The 27091-nt window shown below is 36.5% G+C and overlaps 1 protein-coding gene and 1 pseudogene across 1 annotated transcript in view; one reads left to right on the forward strand and one right to left on the reverse strand.

The window, feature by feature from the left end:
- mRpL50 (mitochondrial ribosomal protein L50) overlaps positions 1–27091 on the forward strand; it is a 41060-nt gene that overhangs the window by 6171 nt on the left and 7798 nt on the right. The window contains exons 2-3 of the mRNA XM_089097818.1: positions 20100–20251; positions 24429–24616. Coding sequence (XP_088953944.1) covers positions 20100–20251; positions 24429–24616 — 340 coding nt within the window. The remainder of the gene's footprint in view (positions 1–20099; positions 20252–24428; positions 24617–27091) is intronic.
- LOC148946110 (zinc finger MYM-type protein 1-like) lies at positions 9812–18221 on the reverse strand (annotated as a pseudogene).

Below are 27091 nucleotides of genomic sequence, written 5' to 3' on the forward strand. Positions count from 1 at the left end.
TTTTCCGGACTCCAAGAAAACGGCTACAATTTGAGTGTCTTACAGGCTTTTGTTTCTACTAGATAGATCTGGTATGTATTTTAAAAGATAGTTCAACATTCCAAGGAGAGTAAGTAGCTCTTTGCAGCATTGAGGTCTGGGTATCTCTGTGATGGCTTTTAGTTTTTCTGGGTCTCATTTCATTCTATCTGCTCCAATTATGTGCCCAAAATAGCATACACTGCTTGCACTAAACCTGCATTTGTCTTTGTTGAACTTCACACCTTTTTTTAGTGCTCTTTCCATAACAGCTCTAAGTCTTTCATTATTTTCTTCTTGACTTGCTCTATATACAACAATATCATCAATAATAATTGCTACCCCTTCCAGCCTTCAAAAGTCTCTTCCATGTGATGCTGGAATTTGTCTTGTGCTGAATGCAGGCTGAAGGGCATTCTCAGGAACCAATAGCAACCATATATAGTGCTGAAGGTTTTCATATCTGATGCAGTTTTGGAGTGCACTAATGACCAATACCCTGATCAAGCATCCATTTTGCTGAACACATTTGCACCATGCAGCTTGGCCATAACATCTTCTAAGGTAGGTATGGGGTAGTAAGGGTGCTTTATGCATCTGTTGAGATCTACTGGATCTATGCACAATATCACAGTTCCATTCTTCTTTTCAATCATAACCATCGAGTTGACCACTCTGTGGGCTCAGTGACTTTTTCAATAACTCCATCTCTTTCCATTCTGATAAGTTCTTTCTGGAGTTTGTCTTTTACTGCCTCTGGTACCCTTCTAGCTGGGTAAATGGTAGGTATGGACCCATCTTTCTGAATCCACCATGTAGAATTTGTGAGCTGCCCTAGGATACTGTTTGTGGCTGCAGGTGAGATCACAAGTGCCAATGACAGGGACCTTAGGTCCACATTAACTGGTTAGCCCTCAGTTTGTTAGTTGTAGATTTGGTCTTGGGTCCAGCTTGCCAAAAATATTCTTGGGAATAACATTGGCTTGAGCTCCTGTGTCAATTTTAAAGTTCATAGAGAGCTGGCTGTTTAAGGTCAATGGAACAAGGGCTTCATCTTTGCCACTACCTTTTCCAATGGCATACAGGAAAACTGTATCTTCATCTTCTTCTTCTTCTTCTAATTCACAGCAGGCGGGCTATTCAGTTGATACTATTTAGCCCTTTTCTTTTGCTTCACTCTGTGGGCAACAGAGCTACTGGCTTGGTTGTCTCTTATTTATGAAATATTTTCAGATACCTTTCATTAGATCTTTCAACTAAAGGTGCTCAAATATAAGATGATAGATGTCAATTTCTGAGCTTTTTGTGCAGGTATAGTTGGCTATTCTATTGACTGATATTGAGGCTTCGTGGTATTTGAAGCATTTTAACAGTTTACAAAGCAAGGTGTGTTGTGCAGACGTCAGCATATTGCATTCAAATAGGCAATGGTTAATTGTTTCATTATTCATATTACAATGCCTGCAAAGAGGGGACAGGAGAATTGAACCACTTGAATTAGAAAACTTATATGAGAATGCAAGAAAATTTAGTCCATTTGTTCCAGAACAAATTCTATGATAAATTTTAGAAAAATACTTCTTGAGAAAGGGGGAAAGGATAGGATTAATCTTTTTAAAATTAATGTCTGATAGCCTCCATTGGAAAATATCTCTAATTGGGATTGGTCTCCCACTTGGCTGGTCAATATTTATAGCTATTTTTTGCTATTTCATCAACCTGATGATTACCACTTATGCCAGAGTGGCTAGGAATATACTGAGAATAAGTTTTTATGCCACTTGAAGCAAGATTATCTATAATACTGAGACAATGATAAGTGTCAATGTCCAACTTATACTGAGGAGCTGAGGCCAGCAAGTCAAGGCTTGATAGAGAGTCGGAATATATGATAATATTATTTGAATTTGCAATCAAAGGTTGCTTTTCCTTAAGGTGTTCTAATGCCATTATTATTGCATTTACCTCAGCAGACATTATAGATAAATTATTAAGTAATCTCATATCCAGTACGATTTTCAGGCGTGAAAGGAAAACCCCATTATCTGCTTTTTCATTCGTTTTTGTCAGATGATCAAATATTTTCAGAAGTTTTTTATAGATGTTTGTATTAAGTTTTACAAATTTTTTTCTGGACAGAAGCACTGGAGGTTAAAACTTTGCTCCACTTTGAGAAGTCAGTATTTACTATGGGACTTGAACAATTCCATGGGGGGGATCGGGGGAAAGTGGGTGCAATAGACTTTGCTGGTATGGGGAATTTCTTCTGAATATTGGCATACTCATCTGCAATGCCTCTATACATGGCTGGATTTCTTAGCCAATTATGTAGTGTGTGTGAGCTACTTGATTCAATTTTTGTAAGATATTTTGTCAAGAGAAAGCTACGTCTCTCCCTTATTGTTGTCAAACCACTCTCCATAAGCAGAAACTTGGTGCTTGTGGGTTTCCTAAGACCAAATATGAGAAGTATTATATCATTTTATGTTGTTTCAATTTTTTGCATCTGGGTCTTTGCACATGCACCATAGACGATGAGCCCATAGTCAATATCTGGAAAGAAGTCTTTTTAGTATATTTGTTTTTCTATAGCTTTTTTTTAATGTGTTTGAAATGTGGAGGTGGAAATTAAGTTTTTGGTCAAGCATGAGACCTAGGTAATTAATATGATTATCTTCTGGAATAGTTGTTTTATTTAGAGTTAGTTTTGCATTAACATGGTTTCGCTTTCTGTGAAATTGGATTATTTTTGACTTGGTAGGTGCAATGGGTAAATCTGAATGCTGAGGGAATTTTTTAATTTGGAAAAGTGACTTTTGCTGATCTGAGTGTGCTATCTGAAAGGTGTTTCCAAATAACCATAGCACCAGATCATCGGAATATTGTATATTTGTGTGGGTTAGGTTCATGTTCAATAGATATAGGGCAAACAGGAGGTAACTGAGGCCTGCTCCCTGAGGTAGGCCTGTGGTTATTGCCTTTTGGGGTGAAGAGGCTGAACCAACACAGACGATGAAACTTTGCACTTCTATGAAGGATTTAATAAAAGATACTAGCTTAGGGGGTACTCCAAGGTTTGCAAGTTTGTTTAAAAGGATTTGGTGGTTCACATTGTCATATGCCCCTTCAAAATCTAGGAAAGCTGCAACTAGGACATTATTTTTTGAGAAAGATTCATTGATTGCATTTGTTAGTAAAATGAAAGCATCTGTTGAGGAGTGGTGTTTCTTGAATCCAGTTTGAGTGTGAGGGATCATATTATCTTTTTCAACAAACCAGAGGAGTCTGTGATAGATCATTTTCTCCATTATTTTCCCCATCAGAAGAGTAATCATTATGGGCCTTTAAAACTCTGGGTTATCTTTTGGTTTATTTTTCTTTACGATTGGTAGGAGGGATGAACATTTCCATATAATGGGGAAAATAAAAGATGCCCAAGCGTGATTGTAACAATTTCGCAGTTCTTGTTTGTATGAAGGGGTGAGATTCTTTATCCATGTAGGGTGTATATTGTCATAGCTGCCGCTAGTTTTGGTCCTAATATGATGTATTGCCTTATTCATTTCCTGGATTGAAAATGAGCTAGTTATATACTCGGATCCTGGGCTTGGTTGGTAACTTGGGTTCATAGGAAATGGGTACATTTTGCTTTGATTATTTGATGTCAGCTTATTAACGAAAAGAGTTGTAAATAGCTTAGCTTTTTCATTATTATCGTCATAATGGGTATTATTATGTATAAGCTCATACAGGATTGGGTTGGGGGAAGTCTTTTTCCCACAGATGTGGTTTAAAACTTTATGTATAATTGGCTCATGTGTTTCTCTGGAGAGATTATTTGCAAAATTATTCCAGTATTTATATTTAGCATCTATTATAGTCCTTTTTAGATTAGATTCTGCTTGTAATTTTTTAAAGTATGTAGTACTTGATAGTCTTTGTATGAATTCTGTCCTAGCTGCCTTTTTTATTCTCCATTTATTTAGGCACTCATTTGTCCACCATGCTTTAGGAATCTGTTTAGCGAATGTTTTCCTAGGTGTTGTCCTGGGGATAGCATGATTAGCTGTATTTATTAGCAAAGATGTCAAGACTTCAGCATGTATGTCAACTGTTGTGTTTGGAATCCACGAATTTTTAGTGAAACTTGTAATTTCATTATTTCGTTAATTTTGAAACATATACCAATTTTCTTTACTGTTGATATATTTAGAGATATATGATACAGTTTCAGTAGGTTCATTTAAGGAGTAAACTATAGTAAAGTGGTCAGTACATAGACTGTCAATTTTATTTATATAAATTTTATTCAAAATATTTAAAGACAATTTGTAGGTCAATTGTGGAGAATCTGCCACTTTTGGGGTTGAAATATGTATTCAGGTTTGGAGGGGTAGCAACAGCTAATTCATTATTATTTGAAGTCATAAGCTCAATGAATTTACCAGCTTTATTTTCTGGTTTATTCCCCCACAAAAAGCTGTGGGCATTGAAATCTCCACAAATAATGATATTTTTTAACATATTAGAGTTATTTATATAATTAAAGAAATCCATGGCATCTGTGGTTTGGCCACTAGGGTTATAAAAGCTTATTATATAGGTTTTTATATTATTCAGGCAAACACTGATACCAATTGCATCAACATCATTTGCAAAATCTGGAAAATTGATGCCACATAATTGTATATTATTATTAACTAATAAAGCTACCCAACCTCCTTTTCTCTCTGAAGATCTATCCTTTCTCAGGATAGTATATCCCAAAGTCTTAATTTGTTGACTTTGGGTTAAATGAGTTTCCTGGAGGCAAGCACTATTGATGGAATTATTATTCATAAAAGATATTAGTTCATTTAACTTATTTTCTGTGAGTGATCTTACATTCCACTGGAGTATTGATATATGTTGTGTAGTTGATTTATTTTTCATATGACTGTGTATCAATGTTCAGCTTTGTTAAAAGTAAAACAAGATCTTTTTTTGCTTGAATGAGCATATCATGAGGGATGTAGATTTTTGCCAAGTCTGCAATAATTTTTGTTTTCTGTAGTTGATATATGTTCATGGCCTGAACTGCATTACAGTTTAGAATGAATAAGCATATATTTGGGTATTGCATATTTATGGTTGTGCATCCTGTATGTCCGTTAATGGATGGATTCTTGGTAGTGTTTCTGATTTGTTTCTTCTTGGGGGGGGGGCAGGCTGACCTCATCTCACTGGACAAGGAGGCTTGTTGACTTGGTGATTCGTTCTGATAGGGTTGTGAGCTAGGGGGCTTAGAAGATAGTGCTTTATATGGGGTACTTGATGCATTGGGGGCGTTTGACTTGGGGGTTTTGGTTGGTTTTGTTACAGGCTTTATTTGGTATTGTTGGGCAGCATTTGCTTCCATTGCTGCAAAGGGGTATGGCCTTCTCTGTTGCTATTTGGAGTGTTATAGCTCTTTTCTTATATGCAGGGCATAGTGATTTATTTGTAGATTCATGTGGGCCTTTGCAATTGATGCATTTAGGCTGAGTGTTGTTGCAAGTTGTCAACTCTTTAGGATGGAATGCTTTACAATTACTACACTCTAGGAAAATTTCATTGCATTTGTTTGTTGTGTGTCCCAGTTTGAGACACTTCTGACACTGGATAGGCTTAGGTTTGTATTCCTTGTGTGGTTTGATTTGCCCAAATAGGAATAATTTTTCTGGGATATTAATTTTTTTCTTCAGTGTAAATAAGAAGGATCTACTTGTTTTTAGGCCATTAGAGTTAGGTTTGCCAAGTTGGGTAACATTTTCAACTGGGATTGTGTTTCCAGCCCATCCCAGCCTTCATCATCAACTGCAGCTAAATGTGACTCTGTTTCTTCATCAATGGTGCTCTCGATTTTGTTACTACAACAAACCCGTGCAAAGTGGATTGGATTTCAGCATTGGGTGCAGATTTTCCCTTTTGCTGGACATGCGTAATTTGTGGAGTATGGTCTACCACAAAATAACATTCTTTATCATTGGGGGGGGGGGTATTGGTAGGAGCTTTCTGATTTTGGGCACTGTTCTGGTTTGTACCACATGTGATTGCATCACCTTCCTGCTTAATGGGTATTGGTTTGCTTCCATTAAATGATTTCAGCTGAGCCTTTGTTATTTCATTGGTTCTACATTTTTACATTGCACTATCTAGGGTTAATGAGTCCCCTTCTGCCATTAACTTTTCTCAAATGGCTTTATTTCGAATTCCACATAGAATTTGGTCCCGAATCATTTTGTCTTGTTCTGTGTACAGACATAATTTTGCCAGTGTTTTAGTTCTGTGATGTATCTTTCAATTGTTTCTTTTTCTAGCCGGTCCCTCTTTTGAAAAATGTATCTTGCAAACACAGTGTTCTTCTTTGGGCTTGCATAATCCTTAAATTATTTGATAAGGGGTTCAACTTTATTGACTTCATCCTTTTCTAATTCAAAAGTATTGAAAATCTCTCTGCCCTTTTCTCCCATCCAAATGAGAAGGTAGGCACACTGTGATTTTTCAGTTTTTTTTCTATCAGTGGTCCTATAAACATCAACTGAGCATACTGTTCAAACTGATTCCATTCGTCTGCAAAGGAGGTGGCATCCCAGTTGATGAATGGCTATTGGACTTCCATAATAGTATTAGATTACAATGCCAAATCCCACTTCTGACACCATGCAACATCTTGAGTAATGTGTTTATTAAACCCAGGCTCCTACAACAAAAAGCAATATAAGCACAAGCAATAACAATGCTAAAGCACAAGCAAAGCAATCATAATATAATAGCAAACACTAGAATACGGTATATTGGTCAGTAGGTTTAGGCCTACTACAGCAATTGCATCCCAGCCAATTCTTCTCCTCTGCCTAATGAGGCCAGATATAGCCTTAGGCTATTTAATTTTTTTTTTGGTCTGTATGTTTTTTTTCTGCTTTGTTTATCATTAACAGTTCAATAAAAAAAACAAACAAAAAAACAACAAAGTTCTGTATATAGCTGAAGGCTATATCTGGTCCCATTAGGGGAAGGGGATGGCAGCTGGGACTCAATTTTCATGATAGTAACCATTATATTTAGAGAATTGTTGAATATGGAAATGAATAGTACTACTCTGTAGTTACTGGTAAGAGTTTGTTAATGCCAAGATTTGGCTAATATGTAAACTTGGTTAATAATTATTGCTAGTACATGTTCTAATACTCACTAAGAAAACTTTCCATTTTGTAACCAGCTGTTAGATTACTATATTTTTTATAACAGTTTTGAAGGTTTTCAATTTGTTACCTATAAAAGTTTCAAAAGCTTCACATTTATTGCACTAAGTTTGTCTAAGATAATCCAAGGTTCCATGAGATGGGGTAAAGGTAGATACTTTAGAAACCTTGGCAAGGTCAATCCATGGACTTTAGCAGGAATCTAGGTCTATTCTTTTTTTGTCAAGGCTGAGGTAAGCACTGTCTGTGCCTTGACATGCACTGTATTTCACAGGTATGTTTTATGTCTGGTAAACAGTTAATGTCTGAAATAAGATAAGATATTAATTTCAAAAAATTCCTAACACAAGCCCCAAAGGGCCGAATTTGCATTTTGGAGTCATAAAACCAAAAGTAAAAATCATAAAAAAGCACAACTAAAAATTGAAAAAACAATGACAAAAACAATAATATCAGAATGGCAAAACCATTCATTAGTCAGAAATATTAAGCTGCAAAATTTTAGAAAGTTAAAAAGGGAAAACTGAAAAAAAAAACTGTGAAATAAAATATATGTTTAAAAGTGAAATAAATATATGTTTAAAAGAGAACATATAAAAAGATGGAGGGAACAAAAGAATCAAACGAACAAAAAACTTGGGTATCACCAGTACCAAATAATAAGAAAGGAAATATTAAATATTAATTTTTATCTATTGAAGTAAAAACTGAAAACATTCTAAATATACTTTGTTTGCTTTTTACTTCTCTTTGAAAAACTTGTTTTGTGGAAAAAGTTTTTAAATTAATTTTTTTTTTGCTTTTTATTGACATAATCTTTTTCATGGACAAATTAATATTTTATATCTTTTTGGATTTTATTTTCTATAAGAAACCATAGTTTGACTTGCTATTTGTATTTTTGAGAGTCTTTTTCAGCAATTTGTAATTCTGACACAAATAGTTTAAATGTCTGTTGGTGGATTTTTTCAATACTTGAACCTCATAAAACTAAAATAATTGCAGAAATCTTTAATTTCATATTGTAGATTGCAATCTTAACTTACAACAAAATTATAAGTATTTTTGACAAATTTTAAAGTTAGCTTAAAAGTGACTTTATTTCACTTTTAGGATATGAATCTGAATGCTTAGTCAAAAACAAAAAACAAAACATTTTAACATTGTCAGCAACAAGACAGTAATAAGACGATGCTAGAAGGCTCTGGACAATGGAAGCAAGGACCCTGTTAAGATTATTAGCAGTAATTTCAGGGGATTCTGGTAGGCTGAAATTAAGTTGCTCTAGACTCCTACCACACAACGTCTTTACCTCCTGGAAACCGATTTTTTGGTTTAGTTAAACATTTAAACATCTCTAAAACTGTCATTAGGCTTCAATTGTGTGTTTTTTTTTATTTGTTTTGCGACCAGTGCGTCAATTCTTGTAAATATAAGAGGTGAGAACAATATATATTTTAAAATAAGATGGGGGAGGGTGTGCAAATACCAATTTATTTTATCAGTAATGAGGACAAAGGCTTTTTCATACCTGGAGGTAAAGCAATGGATGGGGGACAAGATAGGCATAGATTCAGAAACAGTACATGGCAGGTGGTCAGTGGTGCCATTTCAGAAACCTCGGGGGGGGGGGGGGCCAAAATCAATTTTGGGCCCCTGTCCAGACTCAAAGTGTAATTATTCTGCTTGGTAGACTACTCTTCAAATTAGTCTTTGAATACACATGAAAGTAACGTAATTTATTTAGATTTTGTCTTTTGCTACCTGGTTAGGGACCAAAAAATTGTTACAAGATGGCAAGGCCGTATTCAGGGGGGGGGGGGTACCCGGTTTGAACCAACCCTCCCCCCCCCCCGAAATATGTGACCGAGTCGAAATTTTTAATTTCATATTGTAGATTGCAATCTTAACTTACAACAAAATTATAAGTATTTTTGACAAATTTTAAAGTTAGCTTAAAAGTGACTTTATTTCACTTTTAGGACATGAATCTGAATGCTTAGTCAAAAACAAAAAACAAAACATTTTAACATTGTCAGCAACAAGACTTTTTCATGCCTGGAGGTAAAGCAATGGATGGGGGATAAGATAGTCATAGGTTCAGAAACAGTACATGGCAGGTGGTCAATGGTGCCATCAGCTTACGCAGGATGTTAGACAAAGTCCATGGGAAAAAATCGGGTAACCCCCCCCCCCCCCCTGAACAAAAATCCTGGATCCGCTCTTGCAAGATGGAACATTTACCACACAAATTAAAAACTGAAAGTTACATGCAGTTATTTAAGCAATGGATATCTCCTTGACTTCATTTCTTGCAAAGTCGTCCACAAGCTTTTCAAAATCAAGCTCCTTCACTGCTACTGCCTTTTTAGAGAACATAAGGAGCAAATGCGGAAGTCGCTTGTTGTCTAAAGGTAATCCTTAACTAATGTCAACACAGAAAAAAATTGTTCCTTTAAGCATGTTGTGAGTGGGAGTGTGAGGACTACTCTCACGACCTCAGGAACCTAAGAATAAGCTTCTTTCAATCCTCCTAGGCTCTCGAAAAGATCTAAAGCGTTTGTCGGTTTCTATGGAAGCTGCAACACATATGAACAAGCTATCAAAGCTTGACTCTTCAGCCCTATAACATTGATGCCAGCCTTATCGAAGTTTGTTATGATCTCGAGAAGTAAATTTGTGTTCATGAAGTCTTCAGATTTGGGGTTAAAGCATCTTGTGGCTTCTAATACTGGCAGCTGGACAGAAAGACGCTCTTCAAACTCATTTACCACTTTTGCAGAAACCTTGTAGAATTTTCTTCGCACTTTCTCTTCTGTTCTTGTGCTCTCAGTCTCAGTGCTGTGCTTTCCAAGTGTTGATGTCATCAAACAGTCCCTGAGTTTTCCAGATATCTTCTGACCTCGCTTTGATTTTGCTAGTATGGTTGAAGCAAGAGCTCTTGTTTCCGACAGATCAGCTCCAACACTAAGAGCCATCTCCTTAGACTTGCCGTATAGAACTCGAAAAATACTCGACATCATGCATTGTCTTCGGTTGGTTTTTGTTGTGGTGATTAAAGTGCAGGCGTCTGAAATGATCAGATCTGGGACCTGCAGTTGTTTAAAATGAGGGTTGATCAGTGCAACAATTTCGTGAATGACATGCAAACTGAATATGAAGAGAAATGACTCTAGGTGATTCTTAAGAACTGTAGCTTCTGCTGCTTCCTCCCTGTCAGAATCATCTTGAACAACTGACAGAACTGCGAGTATGCAGTCATATCTTACAAAAACTTTAGCCACTGATCTATACCAGTAAGACCAACGTGTAACAACTGTCCTTTCAAGCGTTAGTACGGACACGTTGGCAGTTTTCTGGGCCTCTAAAAACAACTGGTATTGAGTGTTGCTGTTGCAGACAAAACCATAAACTGTTTGCAAAACTGAAAATACTGACGAAATTCTTTGTATTTTCTGCATACAATTGCCAATTACAAGGTTTAGTCTACAGGAATGGCATTGAGTGTACACTGCTTGCGGTGCTTTTTCCCGGAGACAGGCCTCTACTCCTGAAAAACATCCTCTCAGTACAGTCGCCCCATCATAGCACTGTCCGACACATTTTGACCAGTCAAGGGTGATACCCTTTATTTTGTTGTAAATAAAGTCGGCCAAACTCTCAGCGTCAACCTTGTGCATGTATTAGCAACCTATCGCTCTTTCTTTGATTTTCATATCATGAACAGAGCACACTAAGATTGCAAGTTGTTTCTTTTTTGAGAGGTCTTTTGTTTGTCAGCAAGAACGGCAAAATATTTTGCTTCTCTGACTTCTTTCGCGATAGCACTTATAATTTTATTTCCTATGGCCTCAACGTATTCATTTTGGTACTCGTGTGACAACTAATGGCCGTAGGCCTTGCGAGACTTGTCCTTCAGTTCTGGGTTGATTTCCGTTAAAAGACCTACCGTCTCAACGAAATTTCCTCGATTGGTACAGGACTCTCCTTCATCATGGCCACAAAACGCAAGACCATGCTGTCCAAGTAAGGCTGTAGTTTTTAGCAAAGCCTTTACATACCGTCTGTTCTCTAATATATCCTTTTCCCGTTCTTTGGAGAGACATGAGGCAATAGATTCTTCCGTCTCCGTCTGAATAGCTTTAAATTTGGTGCACAAAATGGTACATGCTTTGTGCTGGTCGCTGCTTTCGTGCTGCCTTACCAGCTCTGAAATGTATTTCCACTTTCTCAATCCGACGTTGATGAATGCTCTTGCGCCATATCTTTTGCCTGATCTTAGCAATGATCCACTGAAGTGTCAGCAACAGATGCAGAATGCCGAGTCCTGTTCTTTTGAATATTTGAGCCATAGATATGCCAAGAAATAAGAGCTGTTGAATTTTCGTGTGCGATTCCTGATAGTAGTGACAGGATAGTCAGTCAGAACTGGTTGACAGGGGGTTATCATATGGGTTCATGGATATATCTTTACTGTTTATGATGGAAGCCATTCCCTCTGTTTGTGGTTGGTGCAGATATGTTTCCCCAGGATTTGGTCTCACGTCCAGATGCTCGTTTGGCGGTAAAATCTCGGTCACCGACGGATTTTTCTTTAACGTCCCGGCATCACTGTCCTACAGAGTAACAATCAGAAATTAAAATTTTGAAAAATAAGTTTTTTTTCAACTGAAAGTGCAGAAAAACAATGAAAAACCCAAAAAATTAGTGCATACATGAGTGGGGCTGCACATTGCTAAATCCCTCGCTCTTTAAACTAATGTCTCTATTGCTTTGACGAAGGTTTTATTCTCATTAAGCGGCCCTAATATTTGTGAAGTTTTTCGTAAAGAATTGAGAAAAAAGTCAAAAATTAGCGTAAAGAAAGAGGGGCTTAGGAGGGGGAAGCCTCATATATGGAACATTTTTATGTATTTGAAGTTTTAATACGGGTCCTTATCTTTAGTTAAAAGACTTGTTTTTTTTCTCTTAAAATTCATCCAGATGGGATAATTATTCGAAATTTAAGAACAGGAGGTCTTCTAACTAACGAATCAATCATACAAATTGAGAATCGTTCGTTAGCGTTCAAGTGACAGCATTGCAATTCTGTTGACGAAATAAACTTTAATTAAAGTAGATTTACTTAGAGTCAGTTTGAAACAACAAAGCCAATTGTTGTTGAATCTTCACTTCTTCTTCTTTTTGTTGGGCTTTTATTTTCCTTTTTTGCACCGCTCGCACTAGATGAACTCATGTTTCAGTTATCAGATTTGAAGTTGAACTCGAGTCAACACTGTTTTCGTAGTGTAACGGTTATTTCAATGTCCTAACACAATAGCATTTTAGAGGCAACTGATATACACGTGAAAGCACGGTTCTTTATTCAAAGAAGGCTAACGAGACACTAAATCACAGTAGAGAGAATATACAGTAGCGGTAAAGGCTATACTCTCTGTTAAAAAAAAGTGAAACACATTTAAAACTACACAGGATTCATACTCTTTGTGCATGCACTACTCTGATGTACACATCACAGTATGCCTATGGAAAAACCTGTTTTTGCCGGGTAGCAACTGAAATAAGGTTGTGACGCATTTTCTCAGGCCCTCTAACGCGTGGTATGAAATGTGTACCATATTTAGAAAAAGAATCGGCTACAGTATACAGTGCACTAAATACAAAATGAGAAACGACACTCCAAGACCCTAGTCTGGATACCCCCATTTCCTGGATGTTGCAAATGACTTTACTGGGCCAGGTTCATAAATTATTGGAGACAGTATAATGTGAAAGCCTGAATCTGACAAAACCATGCCAAAGGAAATATTCTTCAAATAGGTAACTTTCCTGCAAATCTTTGAGTGTCTTAAATTTGCTGTTTTCTAATGACCTGGTTTTTGGTTTTCAGGAATAAATTGAAAGCAACAAAAAAATTTAGAAAAGGAAGAACAAACCAAGAGCTTCAGAGTTGAAAATTGAGCCGCTCAAAAAATCAGGGGGGATGACTCCCCCGCCCCCTTCCTCCCTCCAATTGGCGCCACTGCAGGTGGTGTCTGGATGGAGAGTGTCTTTCAGGGAAAATATTTTCTGTGCAAGGGTTTGTTATTGCATTTTTTTTTGCAAAAAAGAGGAACAACATTCCTCTCCTGTGCTCAAATGTAATTCAGGGATTATTATTCTCAGGGCTCTTTTCTGAATGGATTCATATTTTTCTGATTCATCATGGGAGATGCCAGGATGCCAAACTGGACAAGCATATTCAAGATGCGGGTAGACAAAGGAAGTATAGATCCTTAAAGAATGGGCGGTTTTAAATTTACTCAAAAGCTTAAGGAGAGAAATGGATGCATTAGCTCTATAGACAATGTATTTAGTGTGCATATCCCACTTTAAATTAGAAGAAATTTTGACCCCAAGTAATTTAAAGAAAGACTCAGAATAATCTGGTGGGATACGGGTGAGGCTTTAAGGAAAAATATTGGCATTATCATAGATTTAGAGAAGTTTACTCTCATGTCTAAGTCTGCAGTGGTGTCTGCAATATCATTGAGGATGCTCATAGGGCTGCTTACTAAGTTTCTGTAGCAGGTTTCAACAACTGTTAGGTCACCCACAAATTTCCATCTGTCACGAAATTCCTTAGCAAGGCTATTAATAATAACTGAAAAAAGGAGGGGATCTAGAAGAGTACCTTGGGAGGGGACCCAGGAGAGTACCTTGGGGTACTCTGTTGTGGACAGGGAGAGGACTGGAATTATGATTCTGATATTTGACTGTCTATGAACTACTTGATAAAAACAAGGCAACGAATTTAACCAGGAAACAATCAATATTGAACTCAGTTACAAGTTTCTTATCTAATATATTGTGGTTAATAAGGTCAAATACTTTTTGAAGGTCAACGGAAATTAATTTTAGTCAGCAATTAGGTTTTTTGAGAATTTTCCCAATTGAGTCAAAAGCTAAAACAAGGTAATGGGAAGTAGAAGTGGATTTGACGTTCCCAAATTGCCTGAGGTCAGAAAGAAGTAGGATTTTTTTTTGCCAATCTTCAAGGAATCTATATATTTGAGAGAATGGAATGAGTGAAATAGGATAAACAGCTTCAAAACCAGATTTTCTATCTTTTATTTCAAGGGGGTTATGAACTATTGTGAACATATTTGTGAATAATGGCCAGACTCAGTAATCATAGGCAGCGCAATCGTGCTGCCTAAGTAAAGAACGATGTTGGCACAATGTATTATTTATTTTTTGTTTTCCATACCAGGGCACTTCGTATCGAAGGAGTTGTCGTAGAAACTTTGAGATAGCCATTTTGTTCAACGTAGTTGAAAGTCCTGGAAATTTGGTCTTTGAGGATGACAACCTCCCCCCCCCACAGACCTCAGGGCAAGGATTGTAAGTTGTGCCCTGGGGGCATATACGGTTTTTATTGAAAGCGTTGTTGTATAAACTTCAAAAAGGGTTCGTTCGATTAGAAATTGAAATGGCTAATGCCCTTTTTAATAGTAAAAAGTGATTGGAAGGCAACTAACACCCCTTCCACGCCCATCATTTCTCCAAACACATCCAATCAAAATTTTTAAATAGCCATTTTGTTCAAAGCAGTTGAAAGTTCTGGAAATTGTATCTTTGAGCAGGACACTCCCCCCACAGTCTTCAGGGCAAGGGTTATAAGTTATGCCCTGGGGGAATATAAGGTTTTTATTGAAATCTTTGTCGTAGAAACTTGAAAAAGGGCTCATTTGATTGGAAATTCAAAGGGCTAGTGCCCTTTTTAAGAGCCGAAAGTGATTAGAGGGCAACTAAACCCCTTCTCACGCCCACCATTTCGCCAAACACAGCCAATGCAAAATTTTAGATAGCCATTTTGTTCAATGTAGTTGAGAGCTCTGGAAATTAGGTCTTTTAGATGATAACCCCCTCAGAGCCCTCAGTGCAAGGATTGTAAGTTATGCCCTGGGGGCATATTAGATTTATATAGAAAGTTGTTGTAAACTTTTCAAAAAGGGCTGATTCGATTGGAAATTGAAGGGGCTAGTATCCTTTTTAAAAGTCGAAAGGGAATGGAGAGCAACTAGCCCCCTTTCACGCCCACCGTTTCCCCAAACACATTCAATCAAAGTTTAGAGATAGCCATTTTGTTCAACGTAGTTGAAAGTTCTGGAAATTATGTATTTGAAAATGACAAATCCCTCAGAGCCCCCAGAGCAAAAATTATAACTTATGCCTTGGGGGCATATAAGGTTTTTATAGATATCATTGTTGTAAAAACTTCAAAAGGGGCTCATTCAATTGGAAATTGAGAGGGCTAGTGCCCTTTTTAATAGTCAAAAGTGATTGGAGGGTAACTAACCCCCCTCTCACGCTCACCATTCCCCCAAACACATCCAATCAAAATTTTCAGATAGCAATTTTGTTCAACGTAGTTGGAAGTTCTGGAAATTAGGTGTTTGAGGATAACAACCCCCCCTCCAGCCCTCAGGGCAAGGGTTGTAAGTTACTCCCTGGGGGGATATAAGGTTTTATGGAAAGCATTGTCGTAAAAACTTCAAAAGGGCTCATTTGATTGGAAATGGAAACACATCCAATCAAAATTTTTAGATAACCATTTTGTTTAACGTAGTTGAAAGTTCTGGAAATTAGGTTTTTGAGGATGACAACCCCCCTCACAGCCCTTAGGGTAAGGGTTGTAATTTATGCCCTGGGTACATATAAGGTGTTCATAGAAAGCGTTGTCGTAGAAACTCAAAAAGGTCTCATTCAATTGGAAATTGAAAGGCCTACATTTTTTTTAACGTAGTTGAAAGTTCTGGAAATTAGGTCTTTGTGGATGATAACCCCCCTCACAGCCCTTAGGGTAAAAGTTGCAATTTATGCCCCGGGGGCATATATGGTGTTTATAAAAAGCGTTGTCGTAGAAAGTCCAAAAGGACTCATTCGATTGGATATCGAAAGGGCTAGTGCCCTTTTTAATAGTCGAAAGTGATTGGAAGGCTTGACATTTTTGTAGTAAAGATCGATAAGATCGATGTGGGTTCAATGTATTATTCTTTTTTTTGTTTAGACCTGGGCACTTCGTATCGAAGGAGTTGTCGTAGGAACTTCGAAAAGGCTCATTCGATTGAAAATTGAAAGGGCTGATGCCCTTTTTAATGGTCAAAAGTGATTGGAGGGCAACTAATCCCCCTCCCACGCCCACCCTCCCATTTGCCCATTATGTTTAAAAACTAAATGTTGCTTTAAGATTAAATAAAAATGCACTGTGTTAATGCCAATTCACAATAAGGCATCTCAGCAGTATCCTAAGAACGACTGAGTGTATTATGTTCAAACTTTCGGGGCTACTTCTGCTCTTAAAATTTAGCCAAATCAAAATAGTGTAAGTGTATCCAAACTATCAAAGGAAGTAAAAAGATTTTTTTGCGAATGGTATCAAGTTTCCCATTTTAGGTCAACTACAGGAGGTATAAAACTAAAATAAACACTACTATTTGTGTCCAGGTTTTTAAAAGGGTGTATGTTGTTAAAAATTGCTGGAAATTTTCTCCAGCATACAAATAGCAGGCCAAACTATAAAGTCCTAAAAAAACGAAAAGATTTTAATTATTTTCTTTTTTCCTGGAAAGACTATGTCAATATAAAACGAACAGATATTAATTAAAAAAAAACTTTTTACAGAAAATAAGTTTTTCAAAGAAAAGTAAAGAACTCTATTAAACCAAAAATGAGCAAAAATCAAATAATCTACAAAGTGCGAAACTACCACAAATCAGCATTGATAAATAAATGAGACCCAAAACGAACAGAAATTACAACAAATAATCGAGTCAAACTCAAAACGAGCAGAAATTAACATGATTTGGGCTCAAAACCATGTGCCTTCCCAAGGCCAGAACATATTTGCACTTTACTAAAAAAAAATACAAATGAATGTGCTTGGTCAGTTTAATATACATATACTGATATTTAGTAATCAAAATGTTAATATTATTTCATTTGTTAAAGTTATAAAAGTAAAAGCATTTATATTTTTCGCGTATCATTTTGTGGGAAAAGTTTTTTAATTAATCTCATTGAAAAGAACCAACAAGGGCTTCGAAAGGAAGTCACTGACACTGCTAATAAGAGGAATTAGGATATCCAAAGGGCAGACACTTGTTTTTTGTAGTTTCCCAATTCTTTTGATCTCAGACGGAGGGGAAAGAGCGAGAGAGATCATCTGTTGGTAATTGATAAGACAATGCTGGAAGGCTCTGGACAATGGAAGCAAGGAACATGTTTAGATTATTAGCAGTAACTTCAGGGTAGACTGAAATTAAGCTGATTTAGACTCCTACCAGACAACTTTTTTATCTCTGGAAACCAATTTTTGGTTTATTAGAAAACAATTCTTCAACCTTATTCTTGTAGTAGGATCAAGTGGATTTACGTATTTCCTTTTTAATTTCTATTCTTAGTTTATTAGCTTCATCCAGATTACCATTTCTGAGTAGATTCAATTTTTTTCTAATTAGCACTATTATGCTCCTACCAGACTATTTATTACATAATTTTAGGGGCAGACTATTTATTACAGGATAATTTTTGCATGTAAAAACTCAAACCAGAGTCATCTTGGTAGGGTAGCCATGGGGGATGAAGTGGAAGAGAAAAGGGGAGGGGTTTCATGGTGATCCAGCAAGAATTTAAATTGGGAGCGTTCTTGATATGAGGGGGATGTTAGGGCAGGATAGTGCTGGGAAAGGGAAGTAGGATGGGTAGTATCTGAAAGGGGAGTGGTTGGGTTTATTTCAGCAAATGATGGGTGGAGTCCAGAACTAGTTGGTAACTTCTTGGACGCACGAAGAGGAACGGAGTCGAAAGGAAATGGATTTTTTGGAGGAATATGAGTAAGGGGGGGGTGGATCGAATTGAGTAGTGATTTGAGGGGGTGGGTTTTTAGGAACTGATTTTGGGGCTGCTGATTTTGTGACATACTTGGGTGTACATCATGTTTTTGAGCAAAGGGGCAGAGAAAGTGGTGTTAAAGGTGGTTCAGGATCATCATTCAGAGAATGGGGGGACTATCAGTTTAAATAAAAATAACCACTCACCGACTGCACTGCACTGTTCTACTAGCAGCACGAAGTCTACACTCTAGGCATATGAATTTCATGGGCCTTGACATAATAGTGAAACAAATAATCCAGATTATAAAGCTCGGAACTAGTCAATGACTGAATGGGGATTATAGTAACTTCCAAACATGTTTCAAAATTTACCAAGCATATATGTTTACAAGTCAAATCCCAGAAAGAGACTGCCCACTCAGTTCTTATTATATTTTTCAAAATATTCCCTTTTTGCGTATGGTTCAGTGAGAATGAAGATATATCTAAATTAAATTCCAGCCAGAATTTGAATTTGTACTACTACTACTAACAACTCACCTCAGCACCAAGCCACCTGAGGCCAACAGGTACACAAACTCCTCCATCCCAATTTATTGAAAGCCTCCCTTTTTACACTTCCTCAGGAAGTTCCAATTTCCGTTAAATATTTCTTTATGACTTCCTCCTACCCAACTGCGGACGACCTGCTCTCCGTTTAGCCCTAGGTGGTTGGCCGAAAAGGACAATCTGTCATTCTTCATCTGCAGAATGTGCCCTAGCCATCTCAACCTTTATCTCATTATAGCCCTCGAAAGTGGGATTGAACCACACTGTTTATACAGCCTACTGTTTGAAATATGGTTTGTCAGCCGGGTATCCAGCACAATCTGTAAGCGATTTCTCTGGAAAACATCTAGCAAATCTTCATTCACTTTTTGGAGCGCCCATGGTTCAGAACCATACTTGACCGCTGTCCTATTCTTCCATACTTTTTGTAACTGTGAAATAACACCCTGAACCTTGGCTATTCTGCTTTTAACATCTTCACTGCTCCCACTGTCTTTACTAATGATACTACCAAGGTAAGTGAAGCTGCCCACCTGATCTATATTTTCGTTGCCTAATGTCACCTTTTCATCTTCACTTTTTCCTAGCCTTAGCGACTTAGTCTTCTTAACATTGATTTTCAAACTTATTCTAGCACCTTGAACTTGTAAAACCTCTAAAAGTTCATGGCAATGTATATTTAAACTCACAAATAAAGGTAGCATTCCTAGTTGCACTGATATTCTAATGCTAAAGAGGAATGTCTAATACTATAGGCTAATTTATATTAACAAGGTGCCATGGCTTTTCCACACTGGTTCAATAATAGCATTACTGAATGCAACAGAAAACTGTTATGACTTGCACGTTAAAGGAATTGACCTTTTCTTAATAAATTATGCTAATGATATTTGAGCATTACTTGAATATAGACTGGATTAGAAGATAATTTCTGTATATTGTCTGAGGAATATGAGCATATCAGGTTTAAGTTTAACCAGAGTAAAACTGAATGATTCAGTTATGAAAACAGGAAGAAGCATTTCTGATTTTTTTTTTCACTACTGTTTTTAACAGTTTTAAACTCTTAGCAACCTCATTAGCTTGAATAGATCAAGTGATGTCATCTAGATAACTTAAAGGACAACTAAACTGTTCCTGGCTCTAGGTTTTTTTACACGAAAAGGGAACCAACAGTTTCATTGAACTCGAGCTTTATTAATTGCAGCATCAAACCTTGAATAAATTGAAATGTTTCTACTGTGTCTGTAATTTTTTTCCAACTGGACAGAAGTTGAAGTGTGCCTCAGGTTATGGGAGGAATTCAGTCTATCTTGTGAAACAAGCGATTTTTTTCAGGTTTCCTTATGTAGTAGCATAAATTATTCATCTCATGGTTGCATTTAGTAAAGAGATCAAATATATTTCTATTATTATATTCCCATATTCCTAGGTTTTGGTTCCAAATTTCATTGTGCCTCGGAGGTTTATTTCTTCCCAGATTAAGCTTGAGAGGAAAAAGGCAAAGTTAGGGCAAGAAGAAGCTACGCGATTGAATGCTAGAAGGAAGTTCGAGAATGATGTTGTTTCTATACTTGCAAAAGGGTGAGTATCAATATAACTTTTTGGCTTTTCTTATTTTCATATTTACTGCTTTGCTCATGATATTTTGAAAATTCCTTTTACTGAATGTTTCTTTGCTTTATAATGAATCAGTATTGATTGTAAACAAAATATTCTTATGAAATTGTTTTATACCTAAAATGAATTCTATCAGTCAATTTTGTTGTGTTCATCAATGTTGACAAAATTGTATCACAGATTGAATCATTGCTTTCGAATTATTTTTGTTGCTTTTTTGCTTAGCATTAAATTTAAGTTTAAAGCACTGTAACAAAAATGTTCTATTATGTAAACGCTAGAGAAAGGTTTTAGCTGAAATAGTTGTTTTGCTTCTTATATTGTATATTTTTTGAAATGTTTATTATATGTGACATCAGAGTTAGATCTAGGGGGGGGGGTGCTAGAAGAGGTAAGCGCCCCGGGCGGCAAAACAAGCTTAAATTGTATTATTTTTGGACCAAAATTATAATATTTACACTATTGGTGACGTGGTAGGGGCCGGAAAAGTCTACATTTCAAATTCAAATTCATTTAATTCAAAAACAAGACATAGCTCTCGTGGGCAAAGCCCAAATATGATGTCTCTTAGTCATAATTAGCAAAATAAAGTTGTCTGATAAAACTTCGTCAGGATAAATAAACTAAAGGATAAAAACACTTGAGATTGAGAATAAAATTATCTGATAAAATTTCATCAGGATAAAAATAAACTAAACAATAAAAACACTAGAGATCATTGTAATATTTGACAAAGCTTGGCAGAAAGCTTTTACTGTAGCGAATGGTATCACAGTGGACTGAGGTTATTTTCGGAACTTTCTCGGCCACTCCCCTGGGGGGACGAGATCTTATAGGGACAAAAGGCGGGGAAAGGACTGATCGGTAGATGGGATGTTGAAGGAGGGTGGAGCCAAATTTTTGGCATAATTTTCTCGGCGAGAAGAAAGGAATTCAAGTTTAAATTCCTTGAGGTAAAAGGAGTAAGGAAGAGGGGATCCGCCATAAACGATTTGCAGTGATCTCTTCTGAACTCGTTCTATTTTATCAATTTCATCCTGGGTAAGGGCAAAGTGCCAAACCGGACAAGCATATTCAACTAAGGGGCGGATGAAAGTGTGAAATATTAGTCTCAGCTTATCCTTAGGAACTCAAAATTTTTTCAGTGTTTTTAGCATTTGGATTGCGCCGTTAGCTTTTTTTTACAATTGTTTTTTTATTCTCCCGCCATGAAAGGTCAGAAGAAATCACCACACCAAGTAAAGTTATTGTATGGCTTATTAGCTCGGAAGCAATAGGAGGTTCGAAAGACGGTTGAGTATTCTGAAGAAAAGAAAATGTCGTGACCGAGCACTTGTCTTTATTCACGACCATGTTTAGTTCAGCCGCCTCTGAGGTAACTTGGTCGATGATACCAGCAGCATTGCTCTTCGAATCCTTAGATACGATTTCCGTTAAGGACAAGTCGTCAACGTATTTCCATCTGTCCCCCAGCTCAGCAGCAATTTCATTTATCATGAGGAGGAAGCCCAGCGGCCCGATCACAGTTCCTTGTAGAATTCCACAAAAACTGGCAGAGAAGTGGAAAATTGGTCTTTATACTTAACAATTTGCTCTCTATTTGTTAAGAAGCTCTTAATGATTTTAATAATAAAGCTGGGTATATTTTTTTCCGCCATTTTTTCTAAAAGGATTTTGTGATCAACAAGGTCAAATGCTTTTCTGAAATCAATTGCAATTAAACTTATCCATTTTCCAGGTTCATCCGGGTGTTTTAAAATAAAATCAATTATATTAACGAGGTAATGAACTGTCGATTACTTAGGGATGTTACCAAATTGCTTTCGATCAGTTACTTTGAAAAGATATTTTTTCAGCCATGCGGCAACAAAGCTTTCGTATATTCTGCTAAAAACTGACGTAACTGTGATCGGCCGGACACCAGAGAAATCATTAGCTGCTCCTTTCTTTGGAATGGGAGTAATAAACCCGTTCTTCCATTTCTTTGGAAAATATCCTGTTTTTGTTATATTATTGAAAATTATCTGAAGGGGAAATGATAATTCTTTAGCAAATGCTTTAAAGAGAGCAACTGGAATGTCAAAAGGGGCATTGGAAGTTCTTTTTAACAAAGAGAGTTTACAGATTATAATTGCAATTAAGTTATCATCTGAAGGAGTAGTTACACTTACTGGAGGATCCTTGGATGGAAGAGGGGGGTAAGACTGCACAATTGAAGCAAAATGGGCATTTAAATCATTCGCGGTTTTCTCTAGAGGCTGATCCTTCATGAAGTCAACTGGTTGAGAACTTTTGCCAGTCAGACTTTTTATTTTACTGAAAAACTGCGACGGTTTGGACTCCAAAAGATGGTCAACTTCATTTTCCTAGTAATTTGCTTGTGCCTTTTTGATTTTCCATTTTATTTGGTTTGCCAACTGTTTTGCTTGGTTCACTTGGCCTTTTCGTATTAGGTGCAATTTATGTTTTATCAGTTGCTTTATTTTTAAATTTAAGTATGGTTTATCACTAGAACAGAATTTAGTCTTACGTTCGGGAAAGCACTCAAGAAATTTTGAATTTAACTTATTATGGAATTCTTCTAATTGGGATTCCAAGTCTTTAGCTGAAGAGACTGTGACCCAGTTTTGTCCGTTTATTCAGTCACCGAATTGCAGCAGACCATGGTCAGTAATCGACCTTGAAGAAACTTCGGTCGCTAAATATTTAATTTTTAATTTTTCCAAGGGGTTTCACTGTAACATATAACGATAACTTCCACCAAGCAGTGCTAGTTTTGTTGGATTCTGGTAATATTCCGAAAGATTTGTCAGGATTACATCCAGAGAAGTATTCCCCTTAGTTGTTGGGAAATCGACTAGAGTTTTAAGGTTAAGTGACCTGGCCAGCGATTTGCTATCGAGTTCGTTAGCATCTCCTAGCATTACTACTCCAAAATATGGGTGAGTTCTCTGGACGTAATCTGTCGATTCCTGCAGCTTCTCCCAAAAAGCTTTTCTTGCTGCAGCTGGCTGACCAGGTGAATAATAGAAAACGCACAATGCTATGGCAGAGAGCGGCCTAGGGAGTTGCTTAGGTTGGGCTTTGACCCAAATATTTTCATTTGCCCTCCTCTCCCCCCCCCCCCGAGAATAAACCTAACTCTGGTTTTGTGTAATATAAAGTAATTTAGGTTTCAGTGAGGTTAAACTTAGGTTTAATTTTTTTTTTGGCACAATTCCTCAATTTTGTCTATTATTAATAATTTAGGTTTCAGTGAGGTTAAATTTGGTTTTTATTTTTTTTTATTTTTGCAAAATTCCTCAAATTTGTCTACTATTAATTTTCATCTTTTATAATTTGAAGTACAGAAGACTTATCGAAAAAAATCCGATTACATAATATAGGTTCTTATAAACTGATTAATTTAAAACGTTTGATGGCAAAGACTGTAATTGATAAATAATTTCTCAATTTGCATGAAATATCCATGAAAACTGTTTTTGTTTACCTTTAATTGTTTTATATTTTATAATCATACAATACAGGGGAAGATTGTGGCAATAGGATTTCTTTATCTAAGATGTGTCCAGGTGGCTCCTCCCCCCAAAAAACAATGGGGCCTAAAAATGCACCTTTTTGTAGTTTTGACCCAACCTCCCGAAATCATGTATATATTGCGGACCATTTAAGGTCTTTTCTTGCATTCCAACTGTTATTATCTTCACGTTATCTAGCATTTGTCCTAGCTGAGTGGTTAGCATGCTAGACTTGAAAGCCTTTGTCCGCGAGGACTGGGGTTTGAGTCCTGGTGTTGCTGGTCATTTGGCTTAGAACAGGGGTCAGCGGTGTGACTCTGTAAACCCAGCCAAAGTTGATCCACCTCTAAATGGGAACCTGGAGAAATCTAGGAAAGGTGTGTGAAAGTACAGGATGGCTTGCCCCCCAGACCTCCAGTGCTTTTCCTGGCTGAAGGGCTATGAAACGGAAATCAGCACCACCGGTAGGGACTGTAAAGTCCAATTCTATATTATTTACCTTTCTTTATGTAACATTTTAGTTGTATCCCTTAGTGAGCCTGAATTAAAACAAAACAGGTTTTTTTGGCCTTATAATTGTTTTCGAAGTTTTTCTTTACCTCTTACTTTTTTTTCTATTGCAGATATTTAAGACCTTCAAAGCCTTATGAACCAAAGCCAGGAGTTCAAGAAAAAATTGCAGAATTATCATCTAAGTTTGTTACTACTGATTTTGCTGATACCTCGTTCAAAGCCAAGTTTTTATCTCTATGTGCCTCAGAATTTTTACATGAAGTTCCGAATTCTTTGCTGCATCAAATGAAATCCCTAGGTATTCCCTTTTTATTTTGCTAAAATATTGATGTTAACCCAGGCTCACTATAGCTTATTCCTAACATCCTCATTTTAATTGTCAATTAAATGAAAAAACAAACAGTTTTCTGGACATTAACAGAAACTAAGTACAATACTTCGTTGCAGTAGTCTGTTCTCTATGTAGATCTTCTGTTGAATGTCAACAGTTTCTTTTTGACAATTCTACATCTTTTTCTATTAAATTTTCAAATAATTTTGTCATTTTCCAATTCTTTATAAAGGGCACCATCAATTCGAGATATGGATTGGAATTTGTAGAAAAGTCTATCTAAGGTTGCTTGCAAGGTTGTTTTGTACCAGATGAGAAGTCTATCCAGAGATTTATATAGGTTCATTTGGATCTTGTTTAATTGTCATTATATGTTGTAATTTTTCAGCGGGTGTTATTTTGTCGAGAAACGCAGAACACAGAGACTCTTTCAAGGTAGCATACGTAATACGTGACGTAATACGTAGACGTAATACGTGAATATTATAGTCCTTCGATTTTGCAAGCATAGCTGCAGTGTCGCCAGGCAAAATGTATAAGTTGACAAAATAAGTTAAGGAAAAAAATAGTTTAAAGGATGCATAACGTCAATTGTTATATTTTTATGGATTGGAATTAGCAACTGTTTTTTTTTTTGAATTGCGATTTCTTGACTTCTCTTCCAGCAGCTACAAGGAATTTAAAAATCAGATTAGCAAAAACAACCGAAAATGGTAGTTTTTGTATCTAATTCCTAAATTAGTATGGTTAACAACCCTTTTATGGGCCTCCAAAGGGTACTACACTGTTTGAGAGATTTGCCAGTAGGTGCATGGAGTTATAACTCACCCAAGCATACCATTACTCACCCACGTAAGTAAACAAAGGTCTGAGCCTTGGATTGGAGATTAGAGGATATCCTTACTTATTTAAAAAATAAGTAAAAATCAGATTGATCCCAGGGAACAGGTAATGAAAGACGGATAGCTGGCAGGTTTTTGTAGAGAAGCAGAATGTATAAATAGAACTGTAATTCAGCCCCTAAAAAGTGTACCTATTGTGTGGTCCTTGTACCTATACTTATGGGGGTCCTTGCGCCCACACCTTATACGTGACATTTTGGCCCAAATTTAGTTAACGTATCTTCCATGTGGTTTCTCAAGTTGAGTTGAATTGTGTGACCTTCAAAGATACCCGAGATTTAATAGATATAGTAAGAAGGAATATTTTTATTTAAATGTAAAAACTTATATATGTTTCTTCTATTAGTCTTAAATTGACACATTTATGAATAAATTTCACTTTTTATCGATTATTTATCTGTGGTAGCACAGTGGATTGATCCCTGCTGCGGCATGGTTGGGTAACAGGCTTGCTACTTGTCCCTGTAAAAAAAGATTAATCAACTGAAGCGTCAATTTGACCTTGATGACCAATCGAAAAGTCCTTAAATTAGTTCTTCTCCAGGAAAGTAGACATTTTTCCTACATAGGAGGCGTGCATGTGAGGACAGTGATTTGTATCTATTATTCACCTTCCATTGATATTCATTTACCTTCCATTCTAATTCATTCTAATTTGAATTGGAATGGAAGAATTAGGATGGAATTCTAATTCATTCTAATTCATCTCTTATTCATAATCTAATTCATTTACCTTCCATTGGCTTAGTAGTTGGATGGAAACTAAAAATCAAATGAGTGTCATTCATCTTAGAGGTGCGATATTCATGGTAAGAAATGACCAGTTCAATTAGATATGAATTGACTCAGGCAATTTGTGGAAAAAAAAAAATCAAAGACACGATTAGAATAGTATGAAGTTCAGTATCGTTTAATATATTCGTTGTTTATACCTTAGATGATCAGGGATTAGCAATATATGACCCGTGGGTCGCAAAGTTACTAATTTACTAATTTCAAATGGCCTCTTTTACTTCCGAAAAACAGGATTTATTTAAATACCGTTATCTAAAAAAATAATTTAAAAAAAAATTAATTATAAAACAAAAAAATTAAACATGCATTTTGAGAATAAGACAATGAAGATAATTACTGAGAACAGCATTTTAGTTCAATAACAAAGTTGCAGTAACGATAATAGTTGAATTATAGCAGCATTCCTCGAAAAAGTTCTAACCTTTTTAGGTGTGTGCCGTTCTCCCAGTTGTAGAGCATGCTTAGTAGTAGCCGAAAGATAGTAACGCATCCAAACATTCCTTATACAGTTATCCACGTGAATTAACCAGTATTATTAAAGAAAAATGTTATCTTGGATAAACTAAAAGAAAATAGGGGTTATTTCAAGGTGTATGGACAGAGAAGTATGGATGCATCGAATAAGGCGACAAATTGATGCGTACATTTGTAATTACCGCAAGGACTTAAAAATGAAGTGACAATATTTTTCAAAATATAAAGATCCGAGTGAAATGATAAATGAAGGTTAATCTTAAAGTATTTT

The sequence above is a fragment of the Artemia sp. Qi Xiang Cuo genome, chromosome 12, assembly GCF_049724085.1.
Source record: "Artemia sp. Qi Xiang Cuo chromosome 12, ASM4972408v1, whole genome shotgun sequence".
Classification (NCBI taxonomy): Eukaryota; Metazoa; Arthropoda; class Branchiopoda; order Anostraca; family Artemiidae; genus Artemia; species Artemia sp. Qi Xiang Cuo.